Below are 22,743 nucleotides of genomic sequence, written 5' to 3'. Positions count from 1 at the left end.
AAAGGAGGAAAATATAAGTTGTCATTATTATTAGTAGCTCCATTTAGAATTATAAATACATGAAATATTTAAAGTATCTTAATATTCTTGTCATAAAAAATGCATCGTCGATGGGGATATTAATGTCAACTTAAAAAAAAGGTTTTATAAGGGTACGCACGCTAAATTAGTATATGCCCGAAAACAACTCGGATTCCGAATTGACGTAAGCGTAGGCACGAACCCACATCTTATTGGATCGGATGCGGATCATGGCCGGATCCGATCCACTCCGGTACCAAGTCGGATTCCTTTTTCTTATCGGATTCGACTCCTTTTATTTTCCCCCTGTAATAAACACTTTACCTGACGGTCTTTAGCTGCAACGTCTCCGTCTCCGTCTCCGTCTCCGTCTCCTTCACTGGATTAGGGTTTTCCTTTTTTCCTTCTTGTCTTGGAACTTGCTCTGCTCCCAGATCTCAAGCGGATAGCAGAGCGGAGAGGAGAGGACAACAAAAGCGGGGATGGAAAGCGGAGGAAAAGTGCATCCGGATTGCATCAACGCATCCAATCCTCACCACGAGTGCGTCGAGTACTGTTTCAAACGAATCGCGGAAGCCAAATCTCGGGCCGATGAAAGTAAGGATTTTTTCCTGCTTTTCCCTCTTCTTGTTTTGCTTCGGAACGATTTATGTGGCAAATTTAGATTATTTTCCTAAAAAAGAGTAAAGGATTTTTTCAAAATTTGTTCTTGGGTGGATCAGTCGTAGAGGAGAATAAGGAGAGCTTGAAGGAGCCGAAAGAGAGAACGGTGCACCCGGATTGCATCAACGCGTCCAATCCCTTCCACGAGTGCAGCGAGTACTGCTTCAAAAGGATTGCCGAGGCGAAGGATCGAATCGAGAGGAATGAATCAGGTTTCCCTTTTTCCCCATCTTTTATGATCGAATTTTCAAGAAGATTGCAGGTTTTTTTAGTGTATACAAGAGGGAGAACTGTGTAGTTTGTTGTTTCCTTTGTCATCATATGCTGTATCAGGCTTGTCTCGTACTGTTGTATGTAGCTCTTATCTTGGTGCTCCATGTTGTCCAAGCTTATTGAAAGGAACAATTAGGAGGCCTTATGTTTCTTTCTTTATGACTATTAGCAAATAAAACGAATTCTCCTTGTTTTTAAACTATCAAGAAGCCTGGTGCTTGTCGGTAATTAGGTAGAGATGCAACATATGAGTATAAAAGTACAACTTTAAGTCAGTCGATCTATTTTTTTGCATAGATGGTTTGCATTGATCTTCATAAAGTAATATGTCTAAGATAATTTCCACTGAAGATTAGAAGTAATAAGACATAAGGAAGTTTATTGGTAGTGTTTATCTTTTGTCTAAATTTACATAGGGGTTTGGAAATGATTCTCTTTACAGATTTACAAAAGGGTTTATGTAGATATATGTGCCAGTGATGTGATTATTGAAGACTGAATAGATTGAGATGGTCAATCATATCAGATGTTGTTATTACCGGAATATTACTTTTAAATTAATGGCATGTGCTTTGCATTGATCTTCATAAACTAATATGTCTAAGATAATTTCCACTGAAGATCAGAAGTAATAAGACATAAGGAAGTTTATTGGTAGTGTTTATCTTTTGTTTAAATTTACATAGGGGTTCGGATATGATTCTCTTTACAGATTTACAAAAGGGTTTATGTAGATATATGTGCCAGTGATGTGATTATTGAAAACTGAATAGATTGAGATGGTCAATCATATCAGATGTTGTTATTACCAGAATATTACTTTTAAATTAAAGGCATGTGCTATGCTCCTTTACTCTTCATAAAGGTCCAAGATGTGGTCTTGAAAGCATATTATGGTGCTTATCTTTTCTGAATATTTTTTGATATTGTCTATTAGTAAACATTTTGGAAATATAGTTCTAGTGATGATTATTGGTTTTCTTTTCTCTTTTATATGCATGTCTATTTTCTCCCATTTTATTCAAGTGAATGTTGGTTTTGAAAGTTGTTCCTCTCTTTTCAAAAATAATGAAGCTAGCTGTGCATGCTCAAAGGGTGCACACTCCAGTATAAGATGAACAGAGTTGAGCTCGTTGTACAATTCTAACCCACCTTAATAGTATTCAGATAGGCTACCGTATTGGAGCAATCAAAAAAAAAAAATTAGCCCACCTTGGACAAGTCTCATTGCTAGAGTATCTAAAAATGTTTCCATTTTGGAGCAATAGAAAAAAAAAAGGTCCACCTTGGACTTGTTTAGCAAGTCTCGTTGTATCTAGAATTGTTTTCAATTGTCAAAAGCAAGGTTCTTAATCTCGTACCGCATTGGTGTACCGAGCTTTGCTCGGTATGGTACAGTACGACATACCTAAAATAGGCATAAAATCATCCGAAAATATCTGAAAAATAGAAAAAAAAAGTTAGGATAGGATTTTTAAGTTAAAAATAAATATACATTTAGTATAGTTTTAGCAAAATTAATGTAAATTAGGTAAGAATAGTGTCACATATCTTTTTCAGGCTTTGAGGAGTAGTTTTGTGCAAGGTTCGCAATTTCGGTCTGTTCTGAATCGTCATTCCATTAATATTGAATTATCTATAGAAAAATTATTTAAATTATTAGATTATTTTGTATACAACTTAAACCTTAGAATTCAAATGAATTAAGTAATAATATGTGTAGATATACCTAATTCTACCACCAAAACGAACGACAGACTTTCATGGGTGGTGGGTCGGGGTCCTCGATCCTATGTATCTGTATATCAATATGACAGACTATCCCGGATACATACCGCTCGTACCGGGCGGTACGGTACAGTATTGCAAACCCTGGTCAAAAGAATGAACTATAATTCTAGATACTAATAATGGAATTTTCTTTTATCTCTATTATAGTGAATCCTATGATGAGCTCCATGAAGTTGAGATCGTCCCGCTATAATAGGTCTCAGGATAACGATATATAGAATGATGACAAAGACTAGATGCAAGGTTTTTTCACCAGACTCAATTGCCAGGCTTCTAGAAAGTCATCCAAAAGCAAAATCATTTTCACCTGCAAACAAACATGATTGGTGCAGCCTAATCTAAGATCAATGTCTAACATGAATAAAAGAATGAGATAAATGAAAAAGGGTCGATAACCTCCTTCGAAATGGGTATTTTGCCTTTCCTGTCGAGACTCATTGCCTGAAGGATCAGAGTGTCGGTTGGCGGATAGAAGAAAGCCAAAGGAACTGAGTCTGCTCGAAATGAATTATTCCTAGTTTTTACTTGAATATGTAAAATATTTATATATAGAATGAGCAGGAACAGTTCCAGTGATTGGCTGAGACAAATTCTACCTAACCAAAACCAAATCATGAAATGGCAATAACAAGAAAGATATAGTTTAAGAACAGAATTAACATATAATGGAAACAATAGGGAGCCCCGTTGCTTCTCTGTTCAAGTTTTGTTGTCATACATCTTTGCACTGTGAGACATTCTAGGGAATTCTAGATGCTCAAAGGAGTAGGCAATTCATAATATAAATATATCATACATTGGCTTCATTTTCAGGGTGCAAAAGGGCTTTACAAATATATGCATTAGTACTATGAAGCACTGGTTCCAGAATCATTGGGTGTGGTGTCCAGGATACTGGATTTTGACATATATATTCTAGAAAACCTGAAGATATGGTTGAAGTATTTTTTCGAAGTCTTGCTTCTCTATTATATGCCTGTGAGATCAATGACTGTACTTTGTCATATATTCTGAACACCTAAGAGATTTTTGAGGTAATGTTGTCGTGCTTCTCTGTCATAAACCTGTGAATCAAAGACGTTCAGTGTGAGGTTCCATGCTTGGATGTCTGTAGCTGTTTCCTATTTTGACAAATTATAATTAATCAGATAGCTTAAGAATTCAGTTGTAGTCCTATCTTTGTTAGTGTCTTTGTTGTTTTGTGCTTAGCTTGTTTGACAACACTTGCAATAAAAGATAATTTTTTCTTAGGTATGCAACAGGAGGATGGCATTCCTTCATCCTTTAGTGGCTCTCACCAGAGTGATGCGCCTCTTGAACAAAAACAAACTGAACAACTTAATGATGGTGGTGATGCTCATTGTGTCCAGGATGATACTGTGTCAGGCAATCCTAATCTCACTGAGAAGCAGAAAAAATTGTTCGAATTGAGGCTTAAGATGGTAATGCAACTTTTCATGTATACTATGTTTATGATGTTTGATATATATGAACTGTTGCCTCCCAAATATCTTCTTGGCTTACAGTGTTGTGTTTGCAGAATGAAGCAAGGAAGGCCAATCAGATGGCGATGGTAGCAGAGAAAAAGAAAATGGAAGCCCCAGCTGAAACAAGGGGTATTTCAAAACAAAAATGGCTCGATGAAAGGAAAAAAAAGATTGGAAAACTTCTTGATTCAAATGGTTTGGATATGTCAAAGGCCTACATGCTTGATACACAAGAGACGGCTCAAGCGAAGTATAAGAAGTGGGAAAAGGATCCTGCACCATATGGTTGGGATGGTAAGTTTTAGATGATTTGTTTCATTAATCTTGGTTCAGTTACATGCACTGCATATTTTCCTTTAAAATCTGAATTTTGTCCAACACTGCTTTTGCTACTATAATTGTTTGGTTACTGTAAGCTTCGACTGCAGAACAGAGTTTCTAAGTCTGTTGTCACCAAATTGAAAATCTGTTTGGTTCTAATAATTAAAAAATCATTGGCATGGACATCTTTCATTTCTTTCGTTTCCTGATCTAAGTCGTGATATATTAGTTAACAAAAAAGATGCTTGTAGTTAAGGAAAATGAGGTTTCGTGTTTCTCCTTTTCAAGTTCTACAGAAGAGGACTGTTGTTATGAAGTGTCTTACCAAATCTTTATATTAGTTATTTCTAGACATAATACAAGGTCTATGTTCAGATGTTACTGAATGGATTTCTCGTAGCTTGTCTGATGTTTGCTAACCAACTCAATATTTTATACAGTCTTTAATCAGAAAACACTTTATAATGCTCATAAAAAGCGGACAAAGAATATTGAGTGTGATATGGAGGCATATAACAAAGCTAAGGAAGCTGATCCAGAGTTCTATCGTGAGGCTTCTAGTCTTCAGTATGGCAAGGTAGATCAGAACCATCAATTAGACTTTCTGATATGGTAAAAAATATAAAGTGAATGAACCATCCTCATTTGTTTTGCTTGTGCAGGCAACAAAGGTCCCCGAGGAAAACATTGACCGGATGGTAAAGGAGCTTCAGGACAGGGATGCAAAACGCAAGTCATTTAGTAGGAGACGGAAGTTCCACGAAGAAAAGGACATTGATTCTATCAATGACAGGAATGAGCACTTTAACAAGAAGATCGAGAGGGCCTTTGGAAAATACACTCTGGAGATTAAGAACAACTTGGAAAGGGGGACTGCCCTACCTGACTAGTTTAGCCATTCCACTACTTTGTAACATATGCTTTGATCTTGCAAAGTGGAATCTTGGTTGGGGTTACCCAATCTATATACCATATTGCATGCTTTGATGTTAGTCTCTCAAAGCAGGCCAGAATGTTATTGGAAGAACTTGTGCTTGCATAATGGCATTGTTTGAAAATGTAAACCAAAGCACTGTTTTGTTCTTTAGTCATGGTGGTGATATCTACAAAATTTTGAATATAGTAAACCTAATTTCTTCATATGTGCTCAGATGGTCATTATGAAATTTATTGAACTTTTGAAGTGCATTGATGATGACTTTTAGGACTTGGTGGAAGCAAGGAATGATGTATATTTCAAATATGAACAGGTGCTATGAACCAAAACTCATCATCATTGTCTGGTCTCCCCTTCATATCATATATTCTACATGGGTATCATGTAAAAGGGAAATTGAATTCCTCATCGAAATTAATAAATGTAAGAAGGGACTATATGTCTCCATGGCGAAAATTTATTTTTATTTTAGTGGAGATATTCCATTAGTGGTGCATTAAAAATAAAAAAAAGGACATATATGGTTTTATATCCATGCTTCAATCAAACCGTTGCTAATCATGTGGAGCTTTAATCACATGACATGACATGACATTCTCACACCTCAATGTTTGTAAACCTAACAATTAGATCTCAAATCTATCAAAGTTGGTCGAATCATTTGACCATCATCGACTTATTCCAATCCTAAACCAAAGACAATTTTTTAATGTTGATACCAACTCATCAACCCTATCCAAACTACTTTAGGATAATGATTTGATCACTATTTTTTTTTCAGGCAATGGGTTGTTTTACATATTATAAAATTTGAAAATAACATTATATATATATATATATATATATATATATATATATATATATATATATATCCTAAACCTAAAAAGATATAAACATGAAAATTACATGCATATTTCCTTTTAGTGATCAACGTAAGCGCAACAGTACTGTTTCGTGACGACGGACGGACGTGATGTTGCGGGGCTCGAGTGGGGCCCACGACTCGGACCCATTCGGCTTCCGATGTGAGGGCATCGTTTGATTGTGAAGTAGGCGGAGATCGAAGAAGGGAGAGAGACATGACGAGGGGCAAGCAGAAGATCGAGGCGCAGCGGAGGAACGCGGAGCGGAACCAGAAGCCCAAAGGCTCGCAGCTTGAGGCGAGGGCCATCGGCCTCAAGATCAGCTGCCCCATCTGCAAGGTGCCGATCTCTCCTTCCGATAGCTCCGAAAGAGAAGATAACCCCGTTCTTTTTACTTCATTATGCTCGCCTTTTCGATCGAAGTCCGATTCCGATCGCAAATTAGCTTGTCGAGATTGTAGCTTTTCTTTGGTTTCTCGCGTTGTTTCCACGTTCCCGTTTTTTCATCTGACGATCGGTTGCTTCCTGGCATTCTCTTGTTGAATCTTGTTCCTTCAATTTCCTGTGTTAAAGATTTCTTGATTGATTATTGCTGTTGTTAGCTGTAAAATTCCTTCAATTCAATGTAACAGCATGATTTTTAATGCAATGTGATCGTTCAAGATCAGCACATAGTAGAATCTCTAGGTGCCACTTTGGGCATGTTAGATCTTATCTTGAAGACGAGAAGACTCCTCTAATTATCTCGGAGTTGTATGAGCGTTGTCGTCGGTCCGCGGGAGAAGCAACATACGTTTGCCATGATTAAGAGGACCATCACTTTGCCTTTCTTCCTTTGAGTTATTTGATGATGTTTGTTGTGCAAAAGACATTCTTTTATACTATGTTCTCGGAAAAAAATGTCAGATGCTTTAAGATATCATATGCCACCTTTTGAGGTATAATCTGTACAGTTGTTTGGGGTGAAGCTGAAATCTAATAGATGTTTTTGCCTTACATGCGATACTAGGAAAAATGATTGGTGTTAAATGGCATGCTTCCTTCAGTTGCAAACAAATTATGGACTAGAAGAAGTATCATGATCTATATGGCAAGTCATTTTTCACACTAGTAAGGCTTTCTTAGGTTTCATGATCTCTTTTCCATTTCACAAGTTGCACAATTTGGTGCATTAGTATGAACGTCAGTTGTCATCCTGAATGACTATTATTAGTATCTACTTTTTCTCTTTTAAAGATGTTGAAAATCTGTGGTTCTTGTTTTTTTTTCTAAAATGAATTGATAGTGACTGCTACGGCATTCTATGATTTCCTTACTGAAGAATTTGAATGATGGAATGCATTGATTCTAGATATGGTTGCTTTATGAGTTGTGTTGCAACGTTTGGTTTGTCTAAATTGATCGTGCACTAGTCAAGGGCTCTAGTAGAAAGATGATTTCTACCACATCTTTAGGACTTCTGAAATGATTTTTGACTATGAATTTGGCATGTGCTATCTTTATAGCATATCAGTAACCATTGTCTATCCTCATTGAGAATGAAAAAAAGTAGGATAGAAATGCTAGTACACTTGCAGTGATCACCTGGTTAACGAAAATAGCCACCTTCCTGAACCCTATAACACAAAAGGAATCAAGGTAAGAATGAAAAAAGAAAGAGAGAGGAAGTTGAGTCGTCATGACCTATGGAATACATCAATTTTCTGTAATTTTCTTTCTTTGAGAATCCTGAGCTCTCAGTGATGCTATGAGAGGACCATAAATCTCACCTGTCCACCCCCAGAGATCGGAGATCGCATAGCAACCAGAGTGGCTGAAGATGTCAAGTGTCAAAAATCAGGTGCTTCTATGTTGTCTGGTTGCTGTAGAAGAATCTTCTCCCTTTTCTGTATGTGTTGCCTGAACAATTGTGTTATCACAGCATGAAACCTGTTGACTAACTACATGCTTGCTGTGAGAATTAGAACCCCAGCCAAAAGATCCTTGAAATGTCAATCTTGTCAATTTCCAGAGTTTTACGACTTCGCTATGAGTTTGGGTAGGATGTAGTGTCAGGGAATGCATGATATGATCATCAAGTTGATCCACAATAGAGGATACTACAATCCATTCTGCAGGTTCTTCACTTTCTTTCTGAATAGTAATCTGGGGTTTTTCCCTTTACATGGTTCCTGTTTACTCTCTTAATATTTTTGCCCTTTGTTTGTTCCAAGCATCCAACTCAAAAGCTGAGTTTCCTTTTATACTTTATAGGTTCATTGTACCGCGGCGTACCACCTGATATGGTTGGTACATACCAGTCCGATAAGAAATCGGTATGGATGGTACATACCAGTTTGACAGTATACTCTACCATACCATGTGTCGATACATCAGTACAGTTTGGTTCATATTGTATCGAGAGTCGATCGATACACCGGTACAGACCAGTAAGGTGAACCATGTTTTATACGAAGTATTTTTTTGCATGGTACTAACAAGCATCGATGAAACTGTTTAAGTTTGCTAACTAATATATCATCATTCTCAAATCAAGAGATTTGTAATAGGAATTCACGAGCAAAGTATTTGAAAAGAAGTCAATGATCAAAAGTATTTGGGGACTCATGGTATCTCACTATGCATTAGCCTCGGTCAATCCTTTTATGGATGGTACAGCAGATAATATTTGTAGAAAGAACAATACTTTCAGAACTTCTGAAGCATCCATCACAATTCCTATTGCCTCAAATTTTGGTTTGTTCTCCTCAAAGGAAAATATCATTAGAACATGGATGATTTCTTTGAGGTGCAACTTGCTATTCTCCTTTGCATCAAAATCTCAAACTTGTTTCTTCACCAAGCCAATATCATTAAATGATGGGTGGTTTGTTTCAGGTGCAACTTGCGAATCATAATCAGCTCATGGATCATTATGCCTCGAAGCATCCCAAGGAGAAGCCTCCCAGTGAATCCGGGTGATACATCTACTTGAACATTTACGGGGACCTCTTTTTATCTGAAAGACTGAGAATGTATCTACTATCTTCCACCTGAATGTGTAACTTGAATTTGAACCTCTCCCTCTGTGCATCTTTTTCTCTTGAACATCTCCAATGAATTGGCATCGTGTTGATATCTTCTCAAGAAGTTACTTCTTACGCTGAGAAAACTTGTGTATTCAAAAACTTTAAAGACGGCACCACTAAGAACTTGATGCATGCGAAATGAAGTCATTTTCTTGAAGTGAGAGGACCGCAGATGGCGCAGGTGAATCATTTCCGTGAGACACGGTGGTGGATGTTCTCAACAAGTCATTCCGATATAATCAGGAACTTAATTAGTTTTGTAAATGGTTCTTTAAAGTTTATAAAAGAGAAGATGAATTAAAAAAAGTGTTTAACTCATGTTTCCTAAGCAGTCATTTAACAAGCATTTGATATGCAATGCAAATTACAAAACAAACATGAACTTTGTAAACTCTGAATGGTTGTGCGACAAAGGAGCCAATGTGGTTCGTTGCGACCAAATGTTCATACAGGTGCCCACTTGATACTATTACGGAACAAGGCAGCGAGTAGACACTACCCCAAAGGCTCTTCTAGTCATGTGTCACTTGGCTAGCTCTAATATGCTGTACTGGCTGACACTCTATACCTCTCTATTGAGTTAGAAAACCCCCAAAATGACTATCTTGATGGTTTGTTTCTGGGTAGTTTCGCCTTTGCACAATGACCGCACACAACCTACGTTTACAAGCCTGAAATAACCATAAAAGTCAACCAAACTAGGGTTGTCAAACCTACTGCAAGCCCTCAACATGCTTTGCAAAGTATAAATAAAATCGAAAGACACGGACACACATGAGCATTACATCAAGCATCCCATTTATAGCTTTTTTCGTGACATTCTCCCACACTTATTCCTTCGACGTCCTCGTTAAAGCCTTTGCAGACGTTGCATCTCTTCGCCTTTGCTGAATCTTCAAAATTTTGCTCCAACTACAATGTGCCTCTTAGCTCTTAACTGCTTTCTCGTCGCTATTATTGAATAGTTAAACTTGAATCCGCCTTACTGCTTCAACTCGCCAATAACTCTAACTTTGGTATGAGGTTGGCTAAGTTATGCTGATTTTTATTGGTTCTTACAGATCCTTCAGATGAAGGAAAAGATCTTTCTTATTATGTACTAGTCTCTCAAATATCTCATGCCGCTTGAACGGGATAGATGTCTGTTAGAGCTTTAATGAGCATCGCTTGGCAGACTTTGAAGTTTTTGGTGTCTTTTCTTTATAAAATTTGCCCATCGATCCCTCTTCTACTTAGTTGTTGCCTCAAAATAGGTTTGTATTACTTTCACTTTTAATTGACATTCTGATGGGAAATGAAGCAGACAATTTACTCTTAGTAGCATCGATCACCATTAGTGAGGATTTGACAACTGTTATGTTCCATTCAGTTTCTTTGAATGGTCTTTGAATATATACAGAGCTCCTCTGCTAGATAAATAAGAGAACGAGGATACTCAATTTTGCCCATTCTTTTAAGGGTTGAGAAGGTAAATGTTACTCAACTTCGCTAGTCTTATCGAGAGTTATACTCCATGCATCAAGTCGATTACTAGTTTTTACCTGCTCTATGCTCAGACTTACGAAGCACCTGAAGTATTTGTACTCCTTGCATTAAGTTAGCTACTATGATTCGTCTTCTTATTGCCATCGAACTTCTGGAATACAAGAAGTTTTTTCCTAAAAAAATTAAATTCTCCTTGACTTAGAGCGAGTCTTTAATAGTTTTGGTCGCTTTTGGGATTGCATTGTCTTCTCCATCATTTCTATCCCCTACTTCTCTGAGTAGAAGTGTTATAACACCACGCACTACTTACTTCATTCCTTGGTCGAGCACTCTTGTATCGACTTGAAATCCTCCACTTTCGGTTATTTGATGAGAAGCTAGTTGACATTGGTCTTACGAAGTTCTCTGGCCTTTGCCCTTCAACCTTGTCTTGGTACTTGAAATTTGCTTTTGTAGTCTCCACCTCGTTCGCTCTATCATGACCAAACGCATTCCCTTCATGAGAACAAGGGATCGATGACTCCACGAAAATCTCGCTTCTTCAATGTCATCGCACTCATATGCCTATGGCCCTACTATCCATCGCCTCGCATCTACATCCCTTTCTTCACGATCAATAGATCTACGTTCTTCGCACTATGGTACTTCTAGTCTATCTCTATTCTAACCAATATTTGGTTTTAGGTAGCTGAGTCTCTTTGAACTCGTCGTCGCTTTGTCGTCTTTTTTTATCACCTACTTCAACACTTATGTATTCTCTGAGCAGTTCTCCTTGGTCGATAAAAAGACAAATTGCAACTCTCATATATGACCTCCCTTGCCATCATGTTGTATGGCTCATGCCGATTTCGTTCTCCTTTGTTTCCTCGGTAACAACATTCACTTGCTCGACTTTGTCCTTTAACTTATCAAGCTCCCTTAAACGAATATGAGTTATGGAGCAGTCTAACTCTCTAGCTGCTCCGATCATACCTCTGTATGATTAAGCCCCACCCATAGGACTCACTAGTACTTGTACTCAGAGTTCCCCCTTGGTGGTACACCACCCTTATATGCTGATGACCAAGGCTCTCATCTGATGTAAAATTTCATGTGCGTATGGAAGACTCATCTATGTGGTACCATGGCATTCACTTGAATCCATAGCTCTTCTTGTCGTCATGTTGTTTATCAAAATGAAGCTCACACTAGCTCCCGATTATACCTTCGTATGATTTAATCCCTCGCGAGACATCTTCCGCGTATATTGTATTGTCTCGAACTGTTCCACCACAATCTGTTGCACCATGTTATCTCATGGTGACATCTTCATTGCATTCTGATCTTTATGTGATGAACTTGAATTGCGATCTCTTTATGTGTGGTCTATACCAGTACATCATAGGACCCCTGCCACCTTAGATTATGTTCGCTCTTTTGACAATCGACCTTCATCCACCTGCTCTAGGGTCACACTTGGACGAAGCACAACTATAGGATAGTTCGTTTCCTAATAGCTCTCGAAGTCCACTGACTTCGTTAAAATTGGTGTGTCATTCTCTAGATCCTGGGCCTCTATCCCTCAACACAATCTCTGTTGTATACTATTCCTTTGTGGCAATTTGAATGATGACACTATAATATATTCTTTAAAAATACTCCGCAAGTTGAGTCGTCTTAGTTCTTCTATCAAATGCTTCGGCGAGATAAGTGTATGTGCTTTGAAGCTCCCTTCAACTTTGGCACCATGCAAGATGAGTTTGCTCCATCAGATTAACGGACCCATGGAATGACATGATCCTGCTCTTACCTTTGTAAGAGTTCATGTCCTTGACCTCTGTCCAAGGAAAATTTCGTGCCTCCGCTCTATGTTTCGGCTTCTATGTTGACTCCCTTCATGTGACTTGAGCACTTCACCAAGTTCAACCCAAATTGCTCTGCTCCTTGGTTTGCATTGAGTTGATGATGACCCTCACGCCCACTATTCCATCGATCAACCCTTTGTTGAGTTATATTTTCACTTTGACTCCAAGTGTACATTTGCTTGGATTGTCTTAGGTCGCTCCCCCCGCTTGATCTTACAATGCATTACCTCATGCGAGATCATATAATGACTCTTCATCGCTTACTCGGTCCATTGAGCTTTGTGGAGTTGTTGTCTTGAGGTACCTCTCCTTAACATGTGCGACTCATTGCACATGATTCTCCCTCTAGAGAACTGAGATTTATCCCTCTTGGATATATATCTCGTTGGAGCAATTTTTCTTTTCGCATCCTTCCCTCTGGAAGTTTCGAAGACCACCATCCCCTTAGACTACTTTGCTTTGCTGAATAAACTGTGCATTATTTTGCCCCCACGAACACACTTGTTATATTATGACTCTTCACCAATACAACCCCCGCTGCACCCCTTAAGGCCTAGCAACATACAGAACTTGCTACACACTTCAGCCTCCTATAGATGTATCCTTCCCATGCTGAAGAGAAAGTTTCAATGCTCTATAACATCGAGTTTCGATCGCCTTAGGATGGCCATAGGCAACTCATTCTCCACATACAAGTCTTTATATGAGTATCGAATTCTTCGAATTACTAATTCCGCTCACCTTTGTGAGCTTTGCATAATTCGTTCGGTCGCTAGACAACCCATCTCACCTTACATGGTCTCATTCTTTGCCAAGCACCCCGCTTGCCTTGAGCACCATCAAATTTAGTTGCCAATGTCGAGTTGTAGCTCAACTTTAACCATCCTAATCCTTTTACACCACATGTTCTTATTAGCTCGCTTGTCCTCGTGGTGTCTCTCGTGCAAAGGATTAACCATTCATCTGAATGCTAATCTCATATACTTACTCCTCTAAGCGACTCCTATCCTTATATATCAATGCTTATTTTTCCCAAACGATCGTGCATGTTGGCTGCCCTCAACACAACCTTACTAGGTTCCCCATGTTTGCATGTAAGTGTTTTTAAGTGTGTTTGTCTTATAGTATCTATCACGGACTTAACTGGTTTTGCCTAGGTCATACATACTCGTGTGTTTGTCTACAAAAATGTTTGCCTAGTTATTAATTCAGAATACATTAATAACTATTTTAGCAAACACTTGATATACAACGTAAATTACAAACATAAGACTTCGTATGCTTTGAACGTAATTACAAACATAAGACTTCGTATACTTTGAACGATCACACAACAAAAAGTTCAAGGTGATTCGTATAACCAAATATCCTCGTAAATACCTACATGATACTACTACGAAATAAAACAACGAACTTTTATATGCTATACAATGAATAAAATAAAAATATATGAACATTATATCAAACAATCCATTTATAATTTTATGACTGGCAAATAAGGTGTGTTTTTTTTCCCTTAATGTCAGCCATAAAATGTCACTTCTTGCAATATAGCACTTTGACCTTCGAATTTAGATTCTAAAAAGAGTTGTCATTTCCAACACATGATCCGCTTTCATTTAAACTTTCCTTCTTCTTGTAGTAGATTGTCTGCAACACACCAACATGCCAACTGCAGGACCATCATCTAACGCACACGCACAACCCAATAATAGCGAGTCCTTTGATTACTAAGATTGATAGCACAAGTAACACCCTGAAAATATCCAACTTGAACGACATAGTATGATCGTCTTACGATGCGACATTATTCACCAAAGATAGGCACAAAACATGAGCAAATCCAACACATGATCCCAAAATACAGGCAACACGGTTCTCTACTTTTTCTTGGCGATAACCTTATTTTAGCCTGCCACCTTTCTTGTATAGTAGCCAGGGGCCGATGGGATGTCATGAGGTCGGCCAGGAAAGGCAGAATGGCCGTGCCATGCTCCAGCTTTCATGGCAGGAGGAGGCTGCCTCCCTAGCTGTGGTTTCAGCTGCGGCAGCTTGCCACATATATCCGAACCTCTGTTTGAGCTGAGAGTCAAGTGACCCAGTTTCTCGACTACATTGCAAGTCCTCTGGGAATCTCTACCAGGTAATCCTGCCATCAAAATTGAAGTTGCACAGAGAATCAGTTCCACTTGGAAAAATTCAAATTCACTAATCATATGATATTTGCTCCATCAAATCCCACTGAGATTCTAAACAAAAGTAATTAATAAGCTACCTGAGTAGGGTACAAAAAGTCACATGTTGGTCATTTTAGGACTACAATGGTTATGAGAAGATCATTGTCATTTGTTTTATTTAGTAATCGAATCATGTAGTAGAGAGATGTCAGACATGTAAACCATGGGAAAATACCTGTGAAGTCTCTCGTAGTTGGTTGACGTACATATGGTTTAACCTCATTCCTGGTAAGTCTTTCCTTCTGGTATTCCTGTGATTTTGTTTTACCAGTGACGATCCACAACTTCTTACATGACCACTCTCATGTGAAGACAAATGGTCTTACCTGATGACCCAGCTCCAGCCTCCTTTGTATGCCTGCCACATAACAAAACCCAAGTTGCTAGAGAATTGGTTTGGAAGATAATCTATCAAATAAGCCAAAAGAAAGAAAAAGTAAACTACATGCTTAATGCAACAAAATTTTTATAGGGATTCACCTGTCATCCTGAAAGACTCATTTATACTTGTGGAAGAGAAATTGTATACCGGCCTTGTATTGGATAAAACTCCAACAGAATTTCTTCTAGCAGTATCCGATGCCAAAGCTCCTCTCGTGCCAACTAAAAGATCAAAGAGTAAAAATCACCTAAATAGAGTCTGCAATACTGTAATAAATCAGATGACAAGCATAGGATGGGTCGGAAAGGACAAAAAACCAGATGATGGTGTCTTCTGCACTCCCTCTGATCTTAAACGAGGGGACGGTGGGATGTAGAAACAAGGCTGTAACATTATTAACAAATATGATGAGCATCCAAAACTTGTAATTTCTTTGCATACACCCTTCTCAGTGAATCACATTCAGCACTACTAAACTTCAATGTATCACCTGAAAGAAAGAATGCTGAAGAACCTTTGCTGCTGTGGGCCTTCGGATGGAGTCCCAGGAACAAAGTGACTGTCAAATAATAGTGGAAGAATTATAACCTTATAACGATTGAACACCTTCGATAAGACCCTGTTTCTCAAACCCATATCCACTCAAAAGAGCAGACTCATCCAAGATGTAGCTTACCGAGATAAGGTCGATTGCATCCCTGCTGGCTGAAGGAATTAGCAAAGAAAGGGAGACACTGGCAAGCTGAGATGAAAGGAGTGCAAATGTCACAAAAAGTGTCTTCAAGATTGGAGACAAGAGAAGGTAATGTTCCTCAATTGAATTTAAAGAACAAAAAAAAATTGTAAAACAGTGTTTTGGCCTTATGTTAAGCAAAGAGGTTCTTTTTTACTCAAACTCTTGACACTCAGATTACAGAAATTACTATGGTGCTAGGGCTCATCACAGTAATTACCATATTATATACTAAGAAACAAAGATCAGACAGAGATATCGATAACATAAAATTTCCTGCTATCCACTATTGTTGCTTGAAACAAGTATTCAAAATAAGATGAATCCACCTCCACTGCAGGGTACACGAAAGATCAATGCGTGCAACCTTAATCTTATAAGTAGAGAGGCTATTGAAAGTAACTTTTTTTTAATTAAATTGTATTTACCTGTTTAGGATTATTTTTCAATTAAATTGCATTTACCTGTTTTGGGACACAAATGCAACAGGTGACCAGGTGGATTAATGAATACTTAGACAAAAGCATGCAACATTCAGCACTTTCCTTAAAGGAGCTTTCCTATTTTAAGTTGTAGCAAGAAACCAGGTAGAAGTAACCAATACTTCAAAAAAGCATGCAACAAATAAACTTTTTCTCAAACAGAATATTCCTATTTCACTACAGTCGTAGCATGTGATCAGGTGGGAGGTAGCCAATCCAAACTACACAACACTAGGAACAAGGGAAAAAAAAATGCATCTGGAAACTGGAAAAGATAAATATAACAAAACAACACACAACCTGTGGAAATTGAAATTTCATAGCATCTGCAAGTTGCATCCCTTGAGCCCAAGAATTCTGATTTGGTGGTCCAAGAATGCTGCAAATCTTGTATATCTCATCTGCTTCACTGAATTATAAGCCAAATAACATGAGTTCAGCAGCATAGAAACAGAATTGAGACATCAAACAAGAAGACACATCAGTAAATGTTGATAAAGCCATCCAACTATAATCAAATTTATTATTCATCTCATGTAGCATGATTGCTAAAAGGGTACAAAAGTATAATAACCAAACATCAGAACCAGGTCCAGTAGAAAGATTTTAGGTCACTTATACAAATGACATTTTTGACACAAAAAAAAAAGTTTTAAAAAAAATTCAAATAGATGATTTCAAAAATTAGATAAATGACACCGCTTGTCCAAACAACAACTGCAGGTTTATAATTCAGTTACATGGAGGTAATTTGACTGCAGAACCTGCAAATGTTGATTTTTTATTCATTTAACCCAAAACAACCTCCTTAATAACACATAATTAACAGCATGGAAATAAGACCAACAAAAACACGAATTGCTGAGTTCAAAAGAGGACATTAAGTGCCACTTTATATGTTAAATAAAGTAACAATATCTTTTTTTATATTTAAAACATGTATCTAAATCAACAAGTACCTTGATCCAGGAAAAAGGGGACGTAGTGTAAAAAGCTCAGCCATGATAGCTCCCATTGCCCACATATCTAATGCGTACATGACAATAAGATCAAAGATGCAGATAACAGAAAATTATATTATATTCTCATCATGAAACTATTACTAGTGCACTCACCAACAGCAGAATCATAAACAGAAGATTGAAGCAAAATTTCTGGAGCACGGTACCTACAACCAACAAATCACACAATAATGATAAGAATACAAGTACACTTCTATAAGATGACACATAAAGAAGGAATAGTCAAACATGCTTACCACCGCGTGGAGACATATTCTGTGAATGGTGGCTTCGACAAGGCTTCACGAGCAAGGCCAAAATCTGCTATCTTTAGAACATTCTTTGTTACCAGTAAGTTCTCTGCAAAGGGCATAGATCTTGTTTAGCAGAAGGCCATTTTCACCAATATGGTGGTGTATAGATGCTATGTTGTAAATTGAGAGCAATCATCTACCAAAACAAATTTACTCCAAGGCAACAAAAAACCAGAATAACTTATCCACCAAATAATAACTGAATACAAAACAATGGACATTTTTTGTGTATTCACTAGCAAAAACTTGCAAAGCCAAAGAAATTTAATTCATGATAAGTTCTTGTCGAGAAAATAACTAATAGAATTTAAGATCCACATAGCTATCTTCGATTTGCATAAACTCATGCAATAAGTTGCAATCCTCGATTTGCATATCTTAAGTCCATTTCAGTCCAGGAAATATAACAGAAATTGAAACAAAGGATTTAGCACGGAAGCTGATATGATTATCTGGATTCCAAATAAAAAAATTGTCTCAGTTGGTAGTCTATTGTCAACCACAGTTGACATTTGTTGGATTCCATTTCTGAGTAAGCTATTCAAGACAGTGTTCATGAGCTAAACTATTCACTGTTTGTATGGTACCAATGCAAAAATGTGAATCCAAAGATCAAAGAATATTTTAACAAGAGAGTGGTACCAGGCTTAAGATCACGATGAAAATAACCACGGTGGTGCATATAAGCCAGTGCTCGGAATATCTGAAAGCACCAGTCCCGAATTTCATCCTCTGTAAAAGGCTTGTTCCTATCTTTCATAAGCTGGTAAAGATTGCATTCCTGATAACAAGTTTATTGAAAACCTGAGTACAAACCCCATACAACAAAATTAGAGCTAGCAAAAAGGCCTACCATGTACTCGAACACCAGGTATAACACATCATTCTCTCTAATGACTTCCTTAAGTTTGATAATATTTGGATGGTTCAGTCTCCGCAGACACTGAAAATCATTGAATTCCATGTTATGAGAATATAAAAAGAAAAAAGTATCATGTGCACATTAACATTTTATGTTACCTTCACTTCTCGGAGATTCAAACACTCCTCCCAAGAGTAGTACTTCCTTTTCATTTGCTTAATAGCAACCTGTCAAGACCAAAGTTAGAACTGGCAACCAAAGAGACCAAATTGCTAGAGTTAATCATCATAAATAACTTCATTCCAATGTGTCTACAAAGCCACCAACTTCCCCAAATAAATAATAATAATATGAACTGTAGCATTTCACTCTATATTTAAAGGTGCAAGTAGAAATGCCTGCATTTACAGGAGATTCAAGTGTCACCAAAAATCAATAGCCAGATGCATCATACTGACACAAAGGAAGTAACGGTCTGAGCACAGTGGCCTGCTATTAAACGATACATACCACTTCACCACTTTGTTTGTTTATTGCTCGCCATACAGTCCCAAAAGTTCCATCTCCAACCTCCTTGATTACCATGTACCTGCAGCCAAGGGTAACACTATTGAGCACAACTCATTAACATTAGAAGAGAAACCACCAGTTGTAAAAAAGAAAACTAACCTTTCCATGTTTTGCTGAATGTATGCTCACTATTGTCCTATTCAAGAGAAGGTTTGCCTATGCACAAAGCATATGCCACCTAACTAAAGCCGTGTGCTTGAAAAGAAGAACCGAGAACAAAGAAATACTTGGGAAAACTTGGAACAAAGTGAGAGAGGACAATATCATTCTGATGGATAAGATCCAACTATCTTACGAAAGCTTGCTGGGTATAGTTCTCAGACAATCATCTACTTTGCCAGTGTAGTAGAGTAAAGCAACAACAAAGTGTTGTGGGATGATATCAGCCAACACAGTGGAGAAGTGCAACAGTCAGGCAAGACCTGTGGAGCTACCTAACCAACTTGTGACCGATTTATTGACTCTATGAGGAAGATGCATAAAACCTCCAATGGAACTGAAACAATGAGAATCCAACAGCTGGAACAGTATGGAGAAAGAATAGAGCCAGGAGAAATGACGCCTGCAATAAAAAGCCCATAATTCAATGGTTAGAGCATATAAATGTTCGATTTGAAATACAAGAAGTCTATGTCCAAAACCATACCAGCCTGTTATTTTTGACCAACAGGATCATGAGATTTCCACATAAGCTCTAACAGAAAGCTGCATTGGCAACTTAATGCCATATGGAAATGTCAAAGCTGTTGATAGCAAAAGTATGTTGCACACACGAAGATGCGAGAAATCAAGTCAAAAGGCTGCACTAGAAACACTACACCAACTTCACAAAAAAGCTGCATGGCCGCCTTTGGATGTAGAAAGCAGTTGGCCTCTAAGTGCAGTTGACAAAGGAGGTGAGAAGGAAATCTCCATGAACAGAGAGCCGCCAATCAATAGCTCCATCAAGAAACAAGACTCGGCAGTTAAAGTAGCTTAACCAAAAGCGCACTTGCTCCATGTATCAGGTAAGACTACAAACAGGAGAACACAAGCGTGTAACCTGGAAAAAGAAAAGGCACAAACATGCCACATATACAAGATTATCAGAAAGCTGCTCACAAGAATCCCACAAGAGGAAATAATAATAATACATTGAACAATACACATAAAAAATTTTGTCTGCAAGGCATTGCAAGAAGACTACTTCCACTAAACGACACACTCAATGCCATTGAATTGTCAGTCCATATATTACAATAATCAATCCTGGCATAGGAGTTTACACCAGGTTTATCATCTGAAAAATTAAAATCAATATTATCAATTGAAGGATTCCGTAAGTCAACATTTCCTTAAAATTAGAGAAGTTCATGTTTGTGCCCGAATATCTCGATCAAAAATAAATAATCTCAACCTTTCATATGTCCAATTCAACGGGAAAAGTAATGTGGATGGATCCTTGACAGCAGCAACAATATATCAAGGACATATGCATAATTTATTTTCAATAGCAACAGCCTTATATAATTCTATGCCTGCAGATTCACAAAAACACTTGAATGGAAAAAACTACAGCAAAAAAAAGCTGATCAAATAGTACATTCTTATGCTTATAAACCACGAGCCAAGTTATCAACACATGCTTCCATCAAACTCGACGCTCATCCTTTACAGCCTAAAGAGTCAGCAAACATCTCAGTAGTAGTCTAATCATCAAGCAATCACTAATCACATCTAAATCCAAGATCTAGCAAGGCACTATCGGAGCAACAACAGATAATGGCTCAAAAACCCTAAATGAAACCCCTTGCATCACGATGATCCCTCGTATCCACTAAATTCACCGAAAAATGGAACCCTAACACCATATCAAACACAATCCGTGGTTTCGAATCCACAAATTAACCATCAACACACCATAACCAACAAATTCACTATCAAACTTAACGCTCACTCTTAACAACCTAAATAATCAACAAACATCTCAAGCCTCTCATCAAAACAATCACTAATCACCGCTAAATCCAAGATCTAGCACAGGTATCATCAAAGCTACAACAGATAATGGCTCAAGAACCCTAGGTCAAACGACCATACCCCTTACATCACGACAATCCCTCGTATCCACAAAATTCACCGACAAATTGAAAATCTAACAATACATCAAACGCAACCGAGGGTTTCGAATCCGCAAATCAACCATCAAACCGAGAACCAGATCCAAACCCTAGGGTTTCGATCCACTAGCACCGGCACCACGGATCCACAAGTCGAGAACGATTCCCGACAGAACGAAACGACACGAACACCGACGAATCAGGGATCAGATCAATACCTCGCCGCCTTCCAGCAGAACCTTCCTCGCCCCGCGCCGTGAGCGAAGACCGAACAGAACGAAATCACCGAGGACTAAGGACCAAATAGGGATTAGCATCGACGGGAGGAACGCTCCTGTTTATATACCCAAGGACAGCAGATATACTGCTCCGCAGGAATTATTTCAACTAAACGAATCCTTCAGCAACATGAACAATATTCTCCGACCCTGTGTCTGATTACCCTCCTTTTACCCATTTAATAATCAGGGTCCCACCAATAGATCCAGCATTCTATCCAATCACATTTCGGGAACGTAGCCGGGTACAAGAGTATCGCCGTGGCGACGAACGAGAGAGATATTTCAAGCCGCACGGGCTCGCCTCGTGGGTCGTCGGTTGCCGATGACGCGGATAAGGAATCCGACTCGGTGAGTAAATTACATCGACTCGGGTGCTATTTATAGCGGTAGATCGGACGACTCGTTCTCGTGTTGTTTCTCCCCGTGCGTCGCGTACGAATCGTGACGTACATAAATACGTATGGGGAATTGGGTGTCGCATAATGTATGCATGCGGCCATGTATTCACATTATTAATTTTTAATTAATGTCATTGCATATAAGAACTCAAGCAATTAATATATAGGCTCAAATCCAACTTTAAGTTCAACCACAGATATATTGTTTTATTTGCATATAAAAAACCTAAATCAAACTGAGTTAAACCCAATATGTAGAATTTGAATAGAGTGGAGATATATGATATGAATGAGATTTACACACAAAGTCTTCCTCTTCTATGACATATTAAATTTTTTATCAATATAATTAAATCCATAAAAGTTTTACTAAAAGATGAGACATTATTTGATGTATATTCTTACCACATGTTTTTGTGTGTGCATCCAACTTAACTATATCCTCCCTCTATAAGTTTTTTATGAGAATTTTATATTTTATTATAAATATATTAAATGCTTTATTATTTTTTAGTATCTTATGATTAAAAAATGATGTAAATTATGTTACAAGGTGTACTTTGTACTTTAATTAATTATTTAACTTCTTTGTATAATTTTAATAATCATACACAATTATTCATTATATAAA

At 37.8% G+C, this 22,743-nt stretch overlaps 2 protein-coding genes and 1 long non-coding RNA gene across 3 annotated transcripts; 2 read left to right on the top strand and 1 right to left on the bottom strand.

The window, feature by feature from the left end:
• The first annotated feature begins 353 nt into the window (after positions 1-353).
• On the top strand, positions 354-5,696 carry LOC135637070 (uncharacterized). The gene is made up of 6 exons (XM_065149469.1): positions 354-618; positions 744-896; positions 4,000-4,190; positions 4,289-4,529; positions 4,997-5,133; positions 5,219-5,696. The coding sequence occupies exons 1-6, from the start codon at positions 504-506 to the stop codon at positions 5,444-5,446; spliced, it is 1,065 nt and encodes a 354-aa protein (XP_065005541.1). The 5' UTR covers positions 354-503; the 3' UTR covers positions 5,447-5,696.
• Positions 5,697-6,561: 865 nt separating this feature from the next.
• LOC135637039 (uncharacterized) lies at positions 6,562-9,473 on the top strand. The gene is made up of 3 exons (XR_010496145.1): positions 6,562-6,695; positions 8,610-8,790; positions 9,234-9,473. It is a non-coding gene; the product is annotated as an uncharacterized LOC135637039 (long non-coding RNA).
• A 4,981-nt stretch (positions 9,474-14,454) lies between these two features.
• Positions 14,455-21,805, bottom strand: LOC103984869 (cyclin-dependent kinase F-4). The gene is made up of 18 exons (XM_009402455.3): positions 21,652-21,805; positions 19,981-20,376; positions 19,434-19,896; positions 19,275-19,353; positions 18,923-18,991; positions 18,756-18,845; positions 18,545-18,683; positions 17,846-17,948; positions 17,703-17,755; positions 17,547-17,613; positions 16,888-16,996; positions 16,049-16,114; positions 15,863-15,931; positions 15,690-15,756; positions 15,471-15,593; positions 15,317-15,348; positions 15,166-15,241; positions 14,455-14,902 (listed from the first exon to the last, which is right to left on the bottom strand). The coding sequence occupies exons 3-18, from the start codon at positions 19,439-19,441 to the stop codon at positions 14,661-14,663; spliced, it is 1,392 nt and encodes a 463-aa protein (XP_009400730.2). The 5' UTR covers positions 19,442-19,896; positions 19,981-20,376; positions 21,652-21,805; the 3' UTR covers positions 14,455-14,660.
• Between the last annotated feature and the right edge of the window lie 938 nt (positions 21,806-22,743).

The sequence above is a fragment of the Musa acuminata genome, chromosome BXJ1-1 (assembly GCF_036884655.1).
Source record: "Musa acuminata AAA Group cultivar baxijiao chromosome BXJ1-1, Cavendish_Baxijiao_AAA, whole genome shotgun sequence".
NCBI lineage: Eukaryota > Viridiplantae > Streptophyta > Magnoliopsida > Zingiberales > Musaceae > Musa > Musa acuminata.
The sequence above is the reverse complement of the archived record's forward strand: the minus strand, read 5'-3'. Positions and strand labels throughout refer to the sequence as shown.

Excerpts from the sequence above, each read along its gene's own strand:
- LOC135637070 (XM_065149469.1), top strand. The coding sequence starts at position 504 with ATGGAAAGCGGAGGAAAAGTGCATCCGGATTGCATCAACGCATCCAAT. Across the intron at positions 619-743 it reads CAAATCTCGGGCCGATGAAA|TCGTAGAGGAGAATAAGGAG; the intron begins GTAAGGATTTTT and ends TGGGTGGATCAG. Across the intron at positions 897-3,999 it reads AATCGAGAGGAATGAATCAG|GTATGCAACAGGAGGATGGC; the intron begins GTTTCCCTTTTT and ends ATTTTTTCTTAG.
- LOC103984869 (XM_009402455.3), bottom strand. Across the intron at positions 18,684-18,755 it reads ACCTGGTGTTCGAGTACATG|GAATGCAATCTTTACCAGCT; the intron begins GTAGGCCTTTTT and ends ACTTGTTATCAG. Across the intron at positions 15,349-15,470 it reads TGAGTCTTTCAGGATGACAG|GCATACAAAGGAGGCTGGAG; the intron begins GTGAATCCCTAT and ends GTTATGTGGCAG.